This window comes from Agelaius tricolor, unplaced genomic scaffold (assembly GCF_023055355.1).
Source record: "Agelaius tricolor isolate 1412-34295 unplaced genomic scaffold, bAgeTri1.0.p SCAF_10, whole genome shotgun sequence".
Lineage (NCBI taxonomy): Eukaryota > Metazoa > Chordata > Aves > Passeriformes > Icteridae > Agelaius > Agelaius tricolor.
This window is the reverse complement of record NW_027269270.1, coordinates 12358902-12377682: the sequence shown is the minus strand read 5'-3', so window position 1 is coordinate 12377682 and position 18781 is coordinate 12358902. Positions and strand designations below refer to the sequence as shown.

Below are 18781 nucleotides of genomic sequence, written 5' to 3'. Positions count from 1 at the left end.
TTCTTCTTTATCTTTGTATTCTTACAAATACAGAGACTGAAACCTACATGAAGCATATTTCAGAGAGTTTTATGTTTATTTGCCATTATTTATGAATCCATGATGCATTTCTATTGTCAGTAATTAATAAATACCAAAGTATTTAATAAGAACTGAATTTCCCAGGTTTCATATATATGAGAAACAGTGTAACTCATTAAATACCCAGTGACATAATTTTATTGGAATACAAATAAAAAACAACATGATGAGGTTTACTAACCTTCATAGTCACTAACCAACTTACCCATCAAATGCCTGCAGTTCACATTCTTTAAGTACTGAGAGAGCATGTCCTTCATATTCAGTTACTGTGGAAAACATCAATTAGCAGCAGATTAGGTAATTTTAAATTATTTTGTCCATCCAACATAATGAACACAGAGTAATTCAATTCAAATTATTTTTTAAGTCATTAATGCATTAAAAGTATAGAAGTTATATTTTACAGTTATGCTAGCTAAAAGGCCAAACACTAAATTACAGCTGCTATCAGATACATGGCTATTTCATGCATTTAAATTTGGATTCAAGATGTTTGTCACATCAAAATGCAAGTTCTAGCACTGACACAGTTGGTAAACTTAAGGAAAATAAGCATATCCTCAGTTAAGATAGAATTACTTCAGGATCAAAGTTAATTGTCTTTGTGTTAGGATATGCAAATTGCTAAATCAAAAATAAGAGGAGTTAAACACAGAAGTATGAAATCAAGCCAAATACCAGTGACAACAGCATATAACACACAGAGGAAGGTGGCACAAGTATACACCAGAGTTCATAGCCTCTGGAGGAAATGAATCTGTCACTCCACATTGATGTCTCTGTGTTTGCTGATACCCCATATAGTACTGTAAATGCCAGTGAAGACAGGATAAACTGGCATACTACAGATGGCACGGAGCATCATAACTACATTTAGCATTTTCTAGGGCAGCTTTGCCAGAAGAGACAGCCCAGCTGCAGCCACCCATCAAAGATTTTTGCTGACTGACATGACACTTGCAGATGGATTTTTTGTGTAAGAATGTGCATCATTATATGCAAAATTACATTAATCTTTCATGCTTGTCTGTCCCTGGTGCTCACATAGTTCAAGGCTTTTCTCCAGTGTTCCTAAACACTGCTAAAATTATTAGTATTGATGTCTAAAACAATCATTCCATAGCTGTACCTATTCCAACCATATTTCTACAGACTATTCAAAGGCTGCTTACAAGAACTGAAAATACCCCTATCTCTTCCTATTTAAACAAACACACAAGTATGTGTGTGGACATAGTGACTGTATATATCTTTTGTCCCAAAAATGAGAAGGAAAACAAAATCAATATAAAGGTGATACAATTTTTACACTTCACACTAAAGATTTGTTTATATTGCCTATAAGTTCAAAATCCCCCAATCAGTACCAGCAAAGTTCTCATGCTTGGTGTTTTGAAAATTCTTAATTAAAAAAACAGAGTTGTTTTGATTATATGGAAGGTAGAGATTTATCATTTTGCTGCAGAAACACCTATCACTATAGTAACTTTTGGGAATTATTTACAGAATTCACTTTCATGCAGGGCCTCTCTGGAATATAAAAGCACATTATATAAGCTACCATATTCAGCCTGGCATTGCCAACGGGAACAATGCTTTTAACAGTATCTGTAGGCTGTGTGAAAAGTGACCAATAAAAGTGTGCATCATGCAAAAATGCAGAAAGGTTCAAATATCTTACCATTGCTTAGCTGTGAAAGAAACTCTTCCCATGAAAATAGAGTTGGTTACCAGGTTACATGCCTTTTTAAATGAACACGATGACATTTAGAAAGTTATGAGTACAGTCTAATTAAAATGGAACAGTAAATAAGATTTATTTTGTAACAGAAAACATGCTCAGTGCTTTCCTAATGTAATGTAAGTTATGCTTACTGTTACAGAATTAATTCACTCAAAGAATAAGGACATGAAAATAAAGAGGGCTCATGTCTACAGAGAAGTCAATAAAGGCAGTAAAAATGACTACTGTTAGCCAGATTGAGAGCAAATCCATCCTCTTTGCATCTAGTAGCTTAAGTTTGGAAATTATGTAGAAGTACTGCTCAAGGCTTAAGATTGGGGAATTACAAGAAATTTAAAATTTCATGAGAGAATGACAGAGGATCTATTTTGACACATCATGACAAAAAGGCAGTGAAAAAATGAGGTTTTCAGGAAAAACTTTGTGAGAACATATATACATATATAGAGAATAATTCAAGTAGAAAAAGAACCTAGAAAAATCCAACACAGACATAAAAAGACCATGTCTAGAAAGTTTTCTGCAGGGCTTGACAACCTCCAGAAGGGCATGTATAAATCATTCTGATAGCTGGAAAAAAAGCTAAGTGTTTGAATATTTGGCACTGTTCCAATTCAGGAGGAAAACAAACTAACAAAAAAACCTTCTCAATGTATTTTGGTAATAGGAAGAAAGCTTCTTTCATTGTTTGAGAAGGATCCAAATCTCCTATTTGTCAAAATCATTATCACAAAAATATTTTTTTTTTTGAACCATTTCTAATGCATAATCTCAAAAGATTTTCTCTTTCTTTTGTCCTTAAGTGTTGGATAATGGATTCTGAAGAAAGGACACCAAAGGTACACCTCATTTGAACAGAGTCACACATACTCCAAAAACACTTTAACATCCTCTTTACATGGCAAACAAGAACCAAGGGCTTGGCCACTACACAAGGAAAAAGCAATATAAAATTAGTTCAACACTTCAAAACAGGGGATGCTTTCACATGGCACCTAAACATACTGGCACTCCTGCCACAGTCTAAAATCAATGGGATTAACTGTTACTGATAACAGCTTTTTCTCATCCAGCACCAACACCAGTTATCTGTTGGTATTTACCATATGCCAGCGCTATTTACCATAAACCAGTGCTCTTTGTCCAATTCTCAAACATTCCTTTCTTTTGTGGTTCTGCCCTAAAAATAGGAGTTAGGGAAGGCTGTTATTTTTGCCTAAAGGTCCAGGTTGTAGGAGTGCACAGATGGAAGCAAGAGTCAAAACTAGGAAGAGAAGTGAGACAAGCTAGGATTCTGTCAGGGTTTCTTTTATTTATTTTTCTTTAACTATGTGTAAGATTTTGCAAGACACTAATGTATTTCTAAAATAATAGTTCCAATTATCACAGTTTGCCAGTACTTGCAGGTATCTCAACAGTGGAGTGAGCTTTTGTAGAACTCAATTTTTGGAAGAGTCACTGTTCTTATCCTAGCAGCCACATCCCAGCTGCAGCACAAAAAATTGCCCAATTCTTAAAAGAGGCCAGATTTTAACTATTGTTTCACCTTAGCCACAATTCAAAGTATTGCTTCAGTTTAAATATGCTAATTCACACTTTCTAGAGCTCTAAGCACTTCAGAGATTTGCTTACTGCATGTGACAAAAAAAACCCCAAAACCCAGCAAAACACAATCCACTCCAGAATACCTTTGGTTATTTTTAATGAAATTATTAAATTATTACACACAAAGCCATCTGGGGGGAAAAAAAGTAAACTCTACAAAATTTTAAAATAATTAGAAAAAGTAAGTGTTACTTCAGCACTCACTTATTTACATACATGTCTTTAGATTGCCATATGTTCTTGGGTAGGAGAAAATATTTCCACTCCAAACTTCTAAACACATAAGAATTTTATTCCAAGAAAAGCTATAATGAAGAATAAGATCTGGAAAGCCTGATCAGAGAGAAAGCAACAGCTACCAATGTACAAGACTGGCTGAGGAGAGCTCTGTCTGTCAGCACTCCACTGTCAATCTTTGATGTTCTGAAGTGATTTTAGTAACCTGAATTTTTTTTATTTTTTATGCACTAGAAGCCACTTCAGAGGTTCAAATTTGCTATAAATTTTTAGCGCTCAACAAATTTTAACTTCTCATTCAATGAATTTTAAATATGTGTATGTGGAAAAGTCTCAATGTAAACTGTCTTCAGTGCAAAAATTGTACAAAAGCCTTCACAATTTCAGTGCCTAATACACCTTTGTACACCACCAGTTATGTAAATATTGGCCATGCTCCAAAACAGCAGGAACAGCAAGAGGCACACTCCAACCTCACAAAATCCAAAACAATTATGGGAGGAAAAAACCCAGTTCAATTTACTTGAAACAAAGTGTTTGTGTTTATTAGAATAGGGTACCAGTGGACAGGACTTTTACTCAGCACCCACCACCACCCTCTTTTTTTAAAAAAAAGCATAATTCTTAATTATTTAGTTCTCTACCAGCATTGAAAACTGCAATGTAGTTCTCTCATTTTGCCTGTAGGAGGAGTGTTAGGCAGCTAATAAGCACAGGAGTATTTCAGCATTGCCAAAATAACCTCAATTGAAGGACAGGCCATTAAACATTTTTCTGGCTTGACTCAGAAGCTTTCTATTAAAAATTCAAAGACAAATAATTAAAAAATAGACTTAAAACTGTTTTTATTCCACTAGAAACAATTTTTTTTGAAACCTCCACAAATTATATTCACAACTTGTATTAAAACATTTTTCTAAAATTGTGACCAAACAAGGCTATGTCAATTTCTAATATGACAGCATTATTAGTCTGTTCACACTATGATCCATGCCTTCCAGGTAGATACATATGTCTGTGAAAATTAAAATTTATATAAAGCTGCTGGCATTCCCTCTCAGTTCAGGATAGTTAAGAAATTATTGCTACAGAATTCTAATACAGACCATCTTTTCCACATTTCTTCTAATGTGTCTTTAATCTTCAATTGCTTTTACTTTAAATTGTGGGCTAAGTATTTAAAAAATACATGGATACAGGGAATAAAATTAGCATGATCATTTTCATCTACCATTATTGCACTAGTATATTCTCATGGCTAAGTGAGATTTTATCAAAATAATTTTTGGCCTGTAACCTGAACTAGTCATCATTTCATAATAAATTTAAGGAACAACTGCAAGATGAGATCTCCTATAATTTTTCAAGTCAGTTAGAACAGACACAGGAAAAAAAGACTAGATTACTAGTATTGATTGCTATAGATGAAAAGTACTGAATCAATAAGAGAATTACTAAAGCACTTTTGGACAAAATAAAAATATATGGTGTTGTATTAACTAGAGCTCCAAATGCAGTACTTGCAGTCAAAGGCAATAAGGATAAGCAGTAAATTCAAATTGTCTCACATGCTTAACTATTAGTTTTACAAAGGATTAAGTTATACTTCTGTAGCAACTTACCTGTGACATCAGTTTTTATGTCAGCAAGTTTAAAAAGAGGTGCAACTTTTTCATAATAAATGTTAGTGGCTTCTCTTTTGTGGCTGCTTGGATTAACAAACACTTTCAAGGATTTTGGTCTATTTTGAAAACCTAAAAAGAAAACAAAACATTCAAGATTACACACAACCCAACTATTTTTACAGCTTAAATGGGATTTTAAAATCAGAACCATTACAATATTTTGACAGGAAAAGTAAATTACAGTCTAAAAAAGTCTCTAAAAAAAGCCAAAATTTTATCTTGCATGTGTACTTCTTATCTTTAAATTACAGTATTCATTAATTTTGTGTGTACAGCTAATAAACAGCTGTAGGCACCAGAAAAAAAGTGCATATGTCACAGCCTAGTTAAACCCTGATTCAGGAGCAGGGAGAGTGTGAAGTTTGGTCACCAAAAAAGAAAACAAGCCCAAACATAAAAATGCATCCTTGTTGGAATTTAATGACTCACTCCCAGCAGGTTTACGAAAGTAACACCCAACAAAACTTACACAACAATCCAACACTTTTCTTTTCTGACAGTGCAAACTTTCTTCATTGTAAAGGAGGTCCAAAAATATAAAGAAATAGAAAATTGGCAGTATCATTTGGAAATCTGAGAATTATTGCTCATTTAGGCCTTTGGAGTGACAAACTCCAAGGAAATGCTGTTATGCAAAGCTGAACCTTGTCTTGCACACTGATCACATGAAGTAATTTTATTATTTGAAACATGGCATTTTGTTGAAGAGTAAATAACTCAGACTAAACCAATAATATTCCTTTTTAAATTCCCTATTCTAGAATTCCTACAATTGCCATGGTTCAGTGATGCTGCTTTGCTACAAGAAGCAAGCAGTAGTGTGCAATACTGCTCTTCTTTTGGTGTTTATTTCAAAGACTTGATTTGAACAATTCTGAATTTGGTTTTGGTATCAGGGTAGACTATCACTTTCTTAGCCAAAAGCTAGAATATTTGGCAAGTGTACTGCTTTCAACATTCAAGAACAAAATTAATACTAGCCAAAGGAGCTACATAGGGAGCCAAGAATGAAAGCACATTTTCCTGCCCCATGAAGAATATTCCTTCAATTTCTGCAGCCTCATGTACCTTCAGAGTGTCAGCAGGGACTTCCTGCAGCTTGTCCCACTTACTCTACCTCAACAATTGAACAGAAACAGTTATTAAAGAAATTATAGCTAAACACTATTTCAACATTAAAGAGGAAAGTATTCCTTAAGATCAAAACATAATTATAGAAGTCATAGAGATAATTTTTTCATTTATTTAAACACATCAAAGAATCTTGAAAGGAAAACTAGCTGTTTATCCAGTTTGCATCAGAAAATTTAGTAGAGCTCTTAAATATACTGAAGGAAATTACTGTATCAGTTTGCTGCTATAATCTCAAAATCATACACAAAAAAATGTATAACCATGTTTATGTGAAAATGTTTTACAGAGTGCCAAGACCTTGCACAGCAAATTAATCCTGGAGAATCCTGAATGCCTGCAGCAACAAGAACTTGTGTTCAAAAGCATCTCTTTCAAAAAGGAGGAAAAAGAAAATAGGGAACTTGGTGAGGACTGCAGCTGTGTAGTAGGGAAGGGTTGCTGTTCATGAGGACCCTGATCAGCTACAAGAAAGGTCTGAGAAAAGCCTGACGATGTTCAATAAGACAAAGCCAAAGCCCAAGCCCAGCACCTGAGCCAGCCAAACCCTCCGAGCGTGGGATGGGGCCGGGACCAGCAGGGAGCACCTCAGAGAGCACGGGCAGCTCCAGCACCTCAGAGAGCACTGGCAGCTCCGGCAGGGAGCACCTCAGAGAGCACGGGCAGCTCCAGCACCTCAGAGAGCACTGGCAGCTCCAGGAGGGAGCACCTCAGAGAGCACGGGCAGCTCCAGCACCTCAGAGAGCACGGGCAGCTCCAGCACCTCAGAGAGCACTGGCAGCTCCAGCGCCTCAGAGAGCACGGGCAGCTCCAGCAGGGAGCACCTCAGAGAGCACTGGCAGCTCCAGCGCCTCAGAGAGCACGGGCAGCTCCCGAGGGACCGGGGCCGACATGAGGGAACGGTGCCAGGGCAGCCAGGAAGGGCAGGGCTCGCTGGGCTGCAGGAACAAGAGGACAGCCAGCAGTCCGAAGGATGTCACTACAGCCTTGTTCTCAGCATCTCCTGAGCCTGAAGCTGAAGAGCTGCCCCCAGTTGCAGGCTCCCAGCACAAGGGAAATGAAGGCAGCAGGTCCGACATGGAGCTGCCCCTACAGCAAGGGGCCGGAGCAGGCCGCGGGCAGGAGGCAGCGGCAGCCGGCCTGGCCAGCCCCAAGGACAAAATCTACCAAAATCTTTCCTTGAGCATCTCCTGTGCGAGCCACAGGCCTCCAAGCCAGGCTTCCGGCAGGTGCAGGGACAAAGAGGCCACAGACACAAGTGGCACAAGGAATATTCCAGAAAAACACCCTTCATTCACAATGAGGGCAGTTAGCCATGGATGACACTGTCCATCCTTAGCGATTTTCAAAACTGCCCTGGACATGGCTCTTAGCAACCTGATCTTTATTAGAAGTTCACCTGTCCTGAGCAGGAAGCCAGAAGAGATCATCTCCAGAGGTTCATTCCAACCTAAAATCATGTTGATTCTCTGGAAACAGAAAGAAGCACTGCAGGTATGTACTGCAGTGGAATGTAATTACATTTGTGTTGTGTTGTAATTACAGGAATTACAACACAAACAAGGAAGTCTAAACAAAAGCTCCCAAAGACTATTAATAGATCTAAATAATTATCATAAAGACATTATGTCTTAATTGAAATCTAGTAACTGGTATTGTTGCAGTCCTGTAGAAGTTATAAAAATATTAAGACCAAAAAAATAATTTCTGTGACTTTATCATTTGCCTAAAGCATCAGGCAAATTATAAGTTTTCCAATTAAAAATTAAATGGAAAACTTCTAAGAATAAGGACTCCTGCTTCAAAAGAGGAAAGATTTAACCAAATTCATAAATGTGCTGTCATGTTTCTTACCTTATTTACAAGAAAATGTGATCACCTGGTCCTCCTAACACTCAACCCCCCCATCAACACCCAGAGCTAAAAACTGTAAAAACTGACTTCAGCCATGGATATCTGAGTATACCTTTAAAGTTACAAAAAACAAACCAAAACTACACCCCAAACATACAAATATAAGAGTACAATGGACAAAGCAGAGGGAAAGAATAGAAAAATACAGTTTGTAAAAGTAGAGAAAGCAGATGAAGTGTCAAAACTTCTGTCACCCAGACAGTGCGAGTTACAGTTCTGCAAAACAGACATCAGGAGAAAACTGAAGGGAGAAAAGCAAATATCACTATCTCACTTCAATGTTTTTGCATGTGAGATGTAAAAATTTAACCCTAGGTGGCAATATAAAGTTTCAAAAGAAATCCTATGGAGGCAAAAGAAAATAGACTTTTCTGTTGGAGAAAAAAATCCTAGATTTTTGAGGAAATGGTTGAATTTAATTTTTTAAGAAACATTAATTCATTAAACCATTCTAAACTAGAAACTTTATTTATGATTATGTATATTGGGCTATTGCTGCAAAGCATATCAGAGTTAATACATAAATCCCAGAAAGACTTTCAATTCACAGGATCAAAGTATTAAAATACTCTCTTTATGACTATTTGAATACCAATTTACTTTTTTAGAGAGATAAAATATTTCATTGACAGAAATATTTTTCACAAACATTTGAGCAGAGATGGTGCCCTACTGAAGTGATTTTATTTGTGCCAAATAATTGCCAACTGACATGAAAGGATGATCATGACAAAATTTATCACTTTATTATTCCTGGTGTGCACTGGACACGTTAGAACGCACCAAACAACTGAGTTTAATGAAAGCATATCCTGTAACAGCCAAAGATTAAACTTTCACACAATATAATTGTGAAGCTTCTCTAAAGTGTTTTTGAATAATAATCTTTTAATTGTCTTTAAACAACATCTATATGAATGAATCAATGTCATTGACTACTGTGTGCAACTGATCCCAGTCTGCCAGCCTTTTGGGGCTCCCCTAACTGGTATTCTGTTATTGTTTTCCCTGGCTGCTCCATTTGAAACGAGCCAGCAGCCTAAAGCAGGAAGGCCAACTGTTCCCCTAGTACTAACAAATGTGCTAATATGCACTAGTTTAAACTTGATCTATCAAGTGAATCAGTGAACCATGAAGGGTGGTGGGTCAATCAGGGTGTTCTGAAAACAAAGGCTCCAGGGGCAGCAGAGACGCTGTGCTCAGACATACATCTGTGCTGCTTTCAGGCCCCAGCCTCAGCAAAATGGGTTTATGTTACAAAAGTTAAGAGCCTGGAATCATGTCATTACCACCTACATTTATAAATACTTTATACAACATTAGGAATATTATACATGAGAAAAACTAACAATATGAGGCAGAGTCATTGATGTAACTATGGAGACACCACTGTTAATATTAACTAAGCTAAGTTAATGTTTAACATTAATGGTTTAATTAAAACTTCATGCATGAAGTTTCAGGCTTTCATATCAAATCCCCGTGTGATAGATACTACAGAACAGCAGATAAAAATAAAATGCACTTTGTGCTTTTTTTCCTACTTTATCATTTATTCTTAACCACATTTACTGTCTTGTTGGTTTACAGAGTTTTTAAGTAAAGCTTTTTCAAATCAGCTGTTAGTAAGTCTTATCTTGTTAAAAAACAATTGATGAGCATTGACAACTGTACGTTTTCTCACATTTTTGAGCCTACCTCAACCCTTTCAGAACCACTATGTATTTGCATGTGCAGAGGATTTTAGATGAAACAGTGAATTCTACTGACACAGTGTGTCCCCACATGCCATGCCTTTAAGTCCTGTACAAAAATGTGATGTATAAAAGGAAATCACTGAGAGTGGGGTGTGCAGCAGGGCTGACAAAAGATAACAGCACACTAGACCCTGTCTAAACTGCCCTTTGGGGCCTTACAGGAGCCAGCCCAGAGCCAAGGATCCAGAGGTGCATAAAGATGGCAGTGGTTATCTTACAGCAGTTTAACACTGTACATGTGATGTACAGATCAGATTTCAGGAACACTCTATCAGTGAGCAAGCTCTTTATATCTAGCTGGCATGCACTGCAACAGCAGCAACAGCAGGCAGAAAATAAGAACTTCCTCAAATATGGGAAGATGGTGGTACATTTATTTTGCTACCCTGTCACACACACACAGAAAGAACCATAATGGCAGTCACTGTAACTAAATTCTAAACACTTATATCTGTGTGTGCTCACTTACATGATAACAGGCTTCATAAAAAATTACAGCTCAGTTAAACTTTAAATTGAAGCATTCTGAACACAAAGTCAAAGCAACAGAGGGCACTCACTGTGAAGATAATAAGAATGAACAGGGAAAAACCATTTATGACATGACATGTGTCATGCCAGACACAGATCACACTGTAAAAAGGAAACTGTGTACATGAAACTTCAAAAAAAATTAAATCTTCATTAGAAACCTCCAGATAAACTTTGTCTCATACTATCACCAACAAACTTGCTATTGTTGTTCCCTAATTAATGTATATGCATAAAAACCTAAAAACTTGTCAAAGAGTAAGGTAAACAAGTAGAAATTGAATTTATCTGCAGAGGAAACACACCTGTCAGTAATATGTGCTCCCATTTGTCAGAATGTCTAAATATTATTGACCAAATCTATATACATATATGTTCTACTTTGATAAATCACCTCCTTTTAATTTGATCTAGCCCAGAAACAATAAAAGAATCCTTCATGTAAATAATGCAGCTGTTAATGAAAAACTACTTTGTGATCAGACAGACTGGGGGAGGAGGGAGGGCACGAAAGTAATATTTACTACTTCAGAAGGATAAAACCAGAAGCAGCCAATTTGAGTTCATGAACAAGAATGACTCTAGCACTATTACAAAAAAAAATAAAAAATAAAAAGGCTGCAGCAAAAACTATGAAAACCCACTATAGTTTCCCACAGAAATATCAGCCACTGAGAAATTAACAGAACTCAGCTGCATTGTATACTTTTAGTTCAGACTTAGGAGAATCTACACATCAGCAACTGGAATGATGAGAGTTTCATTTGGTTATTTTTATCTCTCTGAGTCCTGTTTATACCTGAAGTAGAAAACAAGGAGAAAAAAAAATTACTGATCAGAAATCCAAAAAACATCTGTACAAGGTCTGAGCTTCTAGAGAAAGACTGAAGCAAGAACTTGAAAAAGCATTGCACAGAACAGTTTTTTTGGGTTCAGGTGGCTTCCAGTTACAAAGCTATAAAGCACAGACCGCACCTCGAGGTCAAGGCAACCTGAGCTAGAGATACTGCAGCTTTTTTTCTGTGAACATATGGTATCACTGCTCCTGATAGATGGAGAGTAATCTAGGAACAAAACAGACATTTGCTCCTTATGCAAATGCCCTTGCCTTTATGGGTAGCTGGAGATCTACAGGAATCCTGGCACTTGTGCAGATTGAGATATTTCATGATAAAGTCTTTCAAAAGGGGAAAAGGGAAGGCACTTTTTAATACCCCTCTTCACTGGGAAAATCCAAAGCATATTGTAAACAAACAATGCAAGAATGCACCATTAAAAACTCATGTTGTTTCTTTAGTATCTGCTTGTGAAACTTTAGTAGAAGCACACCATAAATTCTTATTCAAAGTGTTGTCACAAACACTACAGATGTACAAGATATGGATTCTGTAATCTGGCTCTGTCTTAACAATTCAGCTGGAGTTCTAATAGTGTGCCACAAGATAGACTGCTTTTCGTCTGAAATAAGCAAACTCATTTGCTACAATCTGTAAATAGAGGCACCTTTTGGAGCTAAATCAGAGTTTGGTATTGGGGAAGGGATGTAGTTTTGGTTATTTATATCAAATGTGTGCTACATTCTCTGCCTTTCAAATATAAACTTCAGTGAAAGGCTTGGATTTCTTGTGAGGCACTTTTCCCTATATGGTGAATATTTTTTTCATAATTTTGATAGAGCTTCCGTAAAATAAAATTAAAAAACCCCAACCCACCAACCCTAAAACTGGTTAAACAAAGCATCCTGAAATTGGCATTACCCTAGGCAAACACAGAAAGATATTTTTACAGTAAAGGATTGCATCCCATCACTATTGCAAATAAATTTTGTATCAAATTAAGCAACAAGAGTCCTACAGAGCACTGCCACCTGTGAATTTATGAAGATGAGGAAAGTCTCTCCCATTCGGCTCCTAAAGAATATGGAGGTCTCAAGTGGGATTTCCTAAACCATCACCAGAAAGTTCCTGAAGAGTTCCCAAAAGGGCAACTACTGCAGTATCAGGTGTGATGCAATTTCAAGTGAAAATATCAACTAAATATGTTATTTCCTCCAGAAGCAGATTTCCCAGAAGACTCTTCAGTCAGAATAAAGAAAACCACTTATTTTCAGTGGCTTCCAAAACTTCCAAAAATAACACCAACTTGTTTCATTTTTACAGATACATTAGTCAATTATTGTCATTTTCCTAGATTTTACACTTGACTATGTAAAACTTCAGTAGTAAACATTTTCCAGAAATAAGATTCATATCTGTGTTTTAATTTCCACAGGCAAGATGTTTCTGAGCTTGTCAGCCTCATGTATTGCCAATAGAAATAAATATGACAGCAACCTCTATTTAATGCTTACCATTTAAAATTTCCTTCAGATGTCTAAACCACAACTGACAATGATCTTCACTTAAGTTATTTAAATGGATAGCACAGTCTGTAAGTTTGTTCTCTTCTTTATTCAAGCATTTAAAAATTGTGATACCCAACAAAGTGCCACCTTTTTGCTGCCCTGCAAAACGACGACGTTTCAGTTTTACTGAAAATACATCCTTCATTTCAATAATCTCTTCTTGAGCCTGTAAAGCCACACTGGAATCACCTGTAAGGGAAGAAAAAAAAAAAAAAAAAAAGCATTACTACAGTGATTGGGAGTAACAACTAAAAGTGTTGTTAGGTCTTCATCTCTACATTCACTTCTTGCATCTGTTCATGCTTGCATTGAAACTTATGGCATATCCTTTCCTTCAGTCATTGGTCTTTTGTTTTACCAACTTCGTTATGTATCCAGCTGTACAAACAAAACAATTTCAAAGAGGTTATTTACTCAGCTTTCTGGTGTTCAAAAAAATTAATAAAATTTCACACTCTAGGAAAGACATTTTTTGAATTCGCATTTGAAAAGCAAATTCTTTATTCTATTCACCTAAATCACAGCAATCATAGCAGTCATACTTGTAAATCATAGTGTGCTATGACCCAAGCTGACTATATCCTCACTATATTTTTTTCATTTAATACAACCATTACCTTTTGTGTTTACAGCAGAAACATGTCAGAAAACAGTCAAGGAAAAACAGACAAATAAGCCAAAACTCTGTTACCCATCTTTGCTTTCATTTTTGATTTATGAATTCAGTTTAGAAGACAAGAAAAACAGTTTCCAAAAAGTTCTTGTCAGAGTTCGAGATCCTCATCCCAGGGGAGATTTGTGTTAGCCAAGGGAAGGTTTTGTTATCTTGGGGCTGTTATTTGCATGGATGCTGTGGCTGCAGATGCTACCACTTCATTTCCAAGTGCCTTTTGGAGATGTATCAACTGAGGCACTGTGGTACAGGCTACTCCCTTTTCTGCTCTCTTGAGCTGCATTCAGATTCCTCAAAACCAAAGTCAAATACACAAACTGAAGGAAAAATATCACCCTTCCTGTAGGTATCAGATTATTTGGGAATAAATACACAGAAAGAAAATTTTCCCTGCTTTCTTTGTAATTACAGCAGATCTCATACAGTGGATCAATAAAGGTCCCTTTGCAGCCCAAGGCAAGAAATGCTAGAAAGCAGAAAACTTCCCCAAATCTAGCAACAACTCTGGTTTCTCAATAGCAAAAACTGCAGCAGATTCTGTTTGATTAATAGTTGATACATGCTGCACTGGACTCTTGGGAAAACCTATTTTAATTGTCACCCAGGGAAAGATGGACAGCACCCCCTACTTCATTACACCACTTGAAGCTGGGGGTTTTAGAAAGTCATATACTTTTTCTGGGCAGAAAAAAGATGACTTTTTCAATTCTCATAACAGTTTGACACTGTCATTTCTCAACATCATTTCTGGAAGGAGGCTATGCAGTGATCATTTCTCTGCCCAGAAATCCTGGATGATTTCTCCTCAGCCATGCTAACACAACTAAAGCTCAAGTCAATATGACTTCTCCTCACAATTCTCAACCAATTCATTTTCTCCTGCTCTGTACCAAATAACCTGTGACAAATAGAAGCATGACCTTGTTATACTTCCCACATATTTTTCACCAACTTGTTATACTTTATCATCCTAATATTTCCATAAATCAGCTACTAAGGTGTAAAACTGGACTGAAATTATTCCACTCTTAGCAGGAACACTGGGACAAGTAATTGAGAGTACTGTGCATTGAGACAGTACACAGGAAATTGTAGTGCATATTTTCAGAAGTATACAGCAAATAAAGAGGAGAAAACTCACCTAAATACTTTTTTAAAAGACCCCAACATAAATCCTGAAGTACTGTAACAACTTCTGTAAAAGTATTTTCAGTCAATGTATCCTTTAAAAATGAGGGAACTGAAGGGGAAGAAATACTGTATGATTCCATTTGAATTACGATTTTACACAAACTCAAAGTGGACATTGTACAAACAAACTTGGTACTAACATTACCAAACCCAAGATCTTAATTTCTGTCAAAATTTGTACTGCTCTTTTAAAACATTTAAGGGTAAATAGTCTTTGTAGGCCTGAAATGAAAAACTGACTGGTGATGTCCCAAATTACCTAGAACTACATAGTTTAATATCTACATTAAAGACTTGTTTTAACTTTTAAAAGAGAATTTTTGAGGGGTCTACTTAGGTTTTTTCACAATGTTTCACTGTCAGACATACAGTACATTGAAAATGCCAACACACAACCTCAATGTTTTAGGAAAAAGGAAATATAACCACAACCATTCTGTAGCAATAACTGAGCTGCAACATTCATTTCCCCAGACTAATACAAATATTCTAAGTGGGTTTGCTTTTTAAATTCTTTAAAATAAATCATATTTTGGACTTAACTCTTAGTTTTGCTGAGGAGATCATGAACTCTATTACACCAATGTTATGGATGTGCACCACATATGAGTTACAAACATTAGCCTATTTATTCTGCAAAAGTCAAGGAAAATGAAGGCCTTGCAAAATACTTTTTATTTTCCACTTGCTTTCATAAAATGATATTTAGTCTTAAGTCAGGTAAGGCCTGCATTTTCTTTTCATGGTTATTTTAGCCAGTTACTTACTTGTATTTACCAAATATTCTTAATAGGTAGAACTGGACTTTCAAAACCATTATCTGACTTTGCTGGTTTTACAGGAATACATTTCCAGATGCATCCTGGAAAAGGATATAAACTCTAGGAATGCTGAATTGTAAAAAATCATCATCCTTGAGTTTTAATTTCTAGAGGAAACAATGAATTAGCTAGTAGGATTAGGACAGCCATTTTTTTCCTAAAGTTGTAAAGCAATCTGCATAAAATCCCAGGCATATTCTATAATTTTCATTTTCTCTGCTTACTGAAAATAAGACCATCTCAAATGTAGTAAAATTTTATAAAACAACTTATTAAGATAAAGAAAATTTAGGTCATAAGCTGTGTTTATAAAATATTTCTAGAATGAGGTAACAACCAAGCTTACTTGTGCAATAAAGTATATATTGTAGTAAACACTTTTTAAACTTTGAAAACCGTATTGGCTCGTTAGTATCATATTGGTTATTGCAAGCAGTTTCAGGACATTAACTGTCCTCTCACATTACTCAGAAAGATATTGGGTACCATCTGTTCTTGCAAGAGATTTAAGTGTACATCTATTAGATATCATGCTATTTATTTAATTCAGTACCCACTTCCCATTGTTGTATCTTCTGAAAAAAAAAAGTCAATTTAATTACAAGGAATAAAGATAATCTCTTCTACCAGGCTGCCCTGTCATCATGAAAGCAGAGAGGGAACCTGCATAAAGTAGGTTACAGGCGTTAGGGAAGAGCAAAACTAACAGCACTTAACATTTAACAAAGATCCAACAAAACCAGAATATATGGCACTTAAAAAAAAGTTACTATAAGCCAAGGGCTTGTCTGAATCAATCTCAGCACATCTGTCTGATGTGGAGCGTAAACAGGATTAGAGTTGGATTTATCTGCTTGACGCTAATTGTACTCACAGTTTCTGCACATGTCCACTTTTTTTTTTCCAAATACAGCATGAAAAAAAAGAAAAATCTGCCTGGATAGATGAATTTCTAGGAAGTTTTATGCCCCTATTTATCATCTCACTAATTTCAAGCAATGAGACTATCCTACTTTTTCCTATTTATGGTAGTCAAATCTCTTATTTAACAAAAAAATTATGTCTGAATCAACTAGACTGATCTAAATCAAAAGATCAAGAACTAATACACTCAAATAGAGTTTAACTGTAAATAGTAAACCAAATTTTGATTAGTCAAGAGTGTTAGCTACCTCATGTTTACAGCAAAATTGATGAAAATATACACAGAGAAAAAAAGCAGTACAACTGAAAAATAGAACAGTTTTAAAGACAATGTGGTATTTAAATATAAACACCAACACTTCAACAAGGAACCACTTTTTGGATTGTTATCTTACCCCAGAAGCCCAACATCTAGATGTGGAACTGAAGGACTTGATTTCCATAACAAATATCTGGAGTACATAGAAAATACCAGAAACCACACATAAAATGTGACAATAATTCAAGTGCAAGAACTGGACACAAAGCAAAGAGTGTTATACTCCCTTGGTCACAAATGCTTCCTATGACCTTTGGCAAGGTACCTAGCCCTCCTGACTATAAGGAATAAATAAATCTTTTACACATTTTAGGCTCTCTGCCCCACTGTGTTCTCAAAGTTTACTTCCTTAATAGTTGATTGATATAGCTGAGTGAAGTATAACAGAAATAATTAGAAATTTTTAAAAATCATCAAGACCTTACTAAAGAAGATACAGTGATCAGCATATATTAAAGAAGTGTTTTATTATAAAACATTAATTATTAAATTGATCACAGACCATTCTATACTGTATGAACACTACTTTCAAAATAAGCATTCAGGACATACAATAAACACAACTATATTAATATAAACCCCAAAATAAAATAAATATAATTTAAAATTATTAAAAAATATTTTTGACAGTATGTCTATAAATCTATTTTTAGGAATATTTAATATAATGTCTAATGCCTATAAATCAGCACCTATTAGCCCATCAGTTACTAAGCCTATTTTTCCCTCACTGTAAATCAGCAAAGCACAGAAAGCAGCATGCAGCTGATTCATAAAACCGCTACAGTTTTCAGCTACTTATTGATCAAGAAGGGCTGGCAGTGAGAAAAGCAGATATGATCATTCTTGCCAGAAAAGCCAAGAAAAAGTGTAAAGCTTTTCTGGCTATTTAGCACTTACTTAACTACTCTAAACATGAGACAGAAAAGCTATTTCAAAACACATGAATTCTGAATGATTTCTTATTTCAAAAAGATAAGTCGTGCAACACTTCTGGCAAAATTTGATGCTATGCCTCTTACTGTCTTCTGTAAGCAGAGAAAGCAAAATTCCAGTTTCTGCTTGCCAAACATATCCAACAGTAAGCTGAGGAGAAGGTGGTACAGCCAGGGCCAGGCTGGGAAAGGGCTGGTTTTTGTTTGAAGATTAGTTTTATATTACTCTAGTCCTTTGAAAAGGAGTTACAGGAGAAGTTTAACACAAGCAAGGCCCTAATCTAGAAATACATTTCTCAGACTGTGTGCAATGACCTGCTTGGGAGCAGCAAGGAGCTCAGAAAGTATTACAAGGGACTCAAGAGTTTGAGCGGAGCTGGAGAGAAAAAGCAGGGTGCAACTACTCACTTCACCTTTTAATGGCAGCTATTCTCTTGCAGCAGCAGCTGTATTCCTTCAGGGCAGAAAACTGAGCTTAAAGACATCTGACAGGGATACAACCCACTTTCATTCTCCTCCTCTAGAGAATCTTAGGGAGAAGTGATGTATTTTGCCAAGCAAATGCAATACCTTCCTGCTAATCCCTCTCTCCATAGACACCCACCCTCCACTCCCCTGCCATGACTGAGCAGTCCAGCCCTTTTCCTGAAGTCTGGCCCTGGGCAGAGCCCAGATGAGTCAAATCAACTCCTAAAGTAACAGAGCTTGCCCACTTCTCTTTTCCCCTGGCTTAGTCTTCTGACACATTGTTTAGTACAATCAGTTCAACACAACTTCTATAAAATTAGAGATGCTAAAAAGTGCTAAGAAAATTCACATTCACAGC

The 18781-nt window shown here is 36.2% G+C and overlaps 1 protein-coding gene across 3 annotated transcripts in view; it reads right to left on the bottom strand.

Moving 5' to 3' along the window:
- CERKL (CERK like autophagy regulator) overlaps window positions 1-18781 on the bottom strand; it is a 52313-nt gene that overhangs the window by 17714 nt on the left and 15818 nt on the right. For 2 of the 3 annotated variants that reach the window (XM_071434808.1, XM_071434810.1), the window contains exons 2-4: window positions 13039-13281; window positions 5293-5424; window positions 287-350 (exon numbers count right to left, since the gene is read on the bottom strand). In XM_071434808.1, the coding sequence (XP_071290909.1) occupies window positions 287-350; window positions 5293-5424; window positions 13039-13281 (439 nt within the window). Of the gene's footprint in view, window positions 1-286; window positions 351-5292; window positions 5425-13038; window positions 13282-14906; window positions 16793-18781 lie in introns of those variants that run through there. The other variant, XM_071434809.1, reaches the window with a different exon arrangement.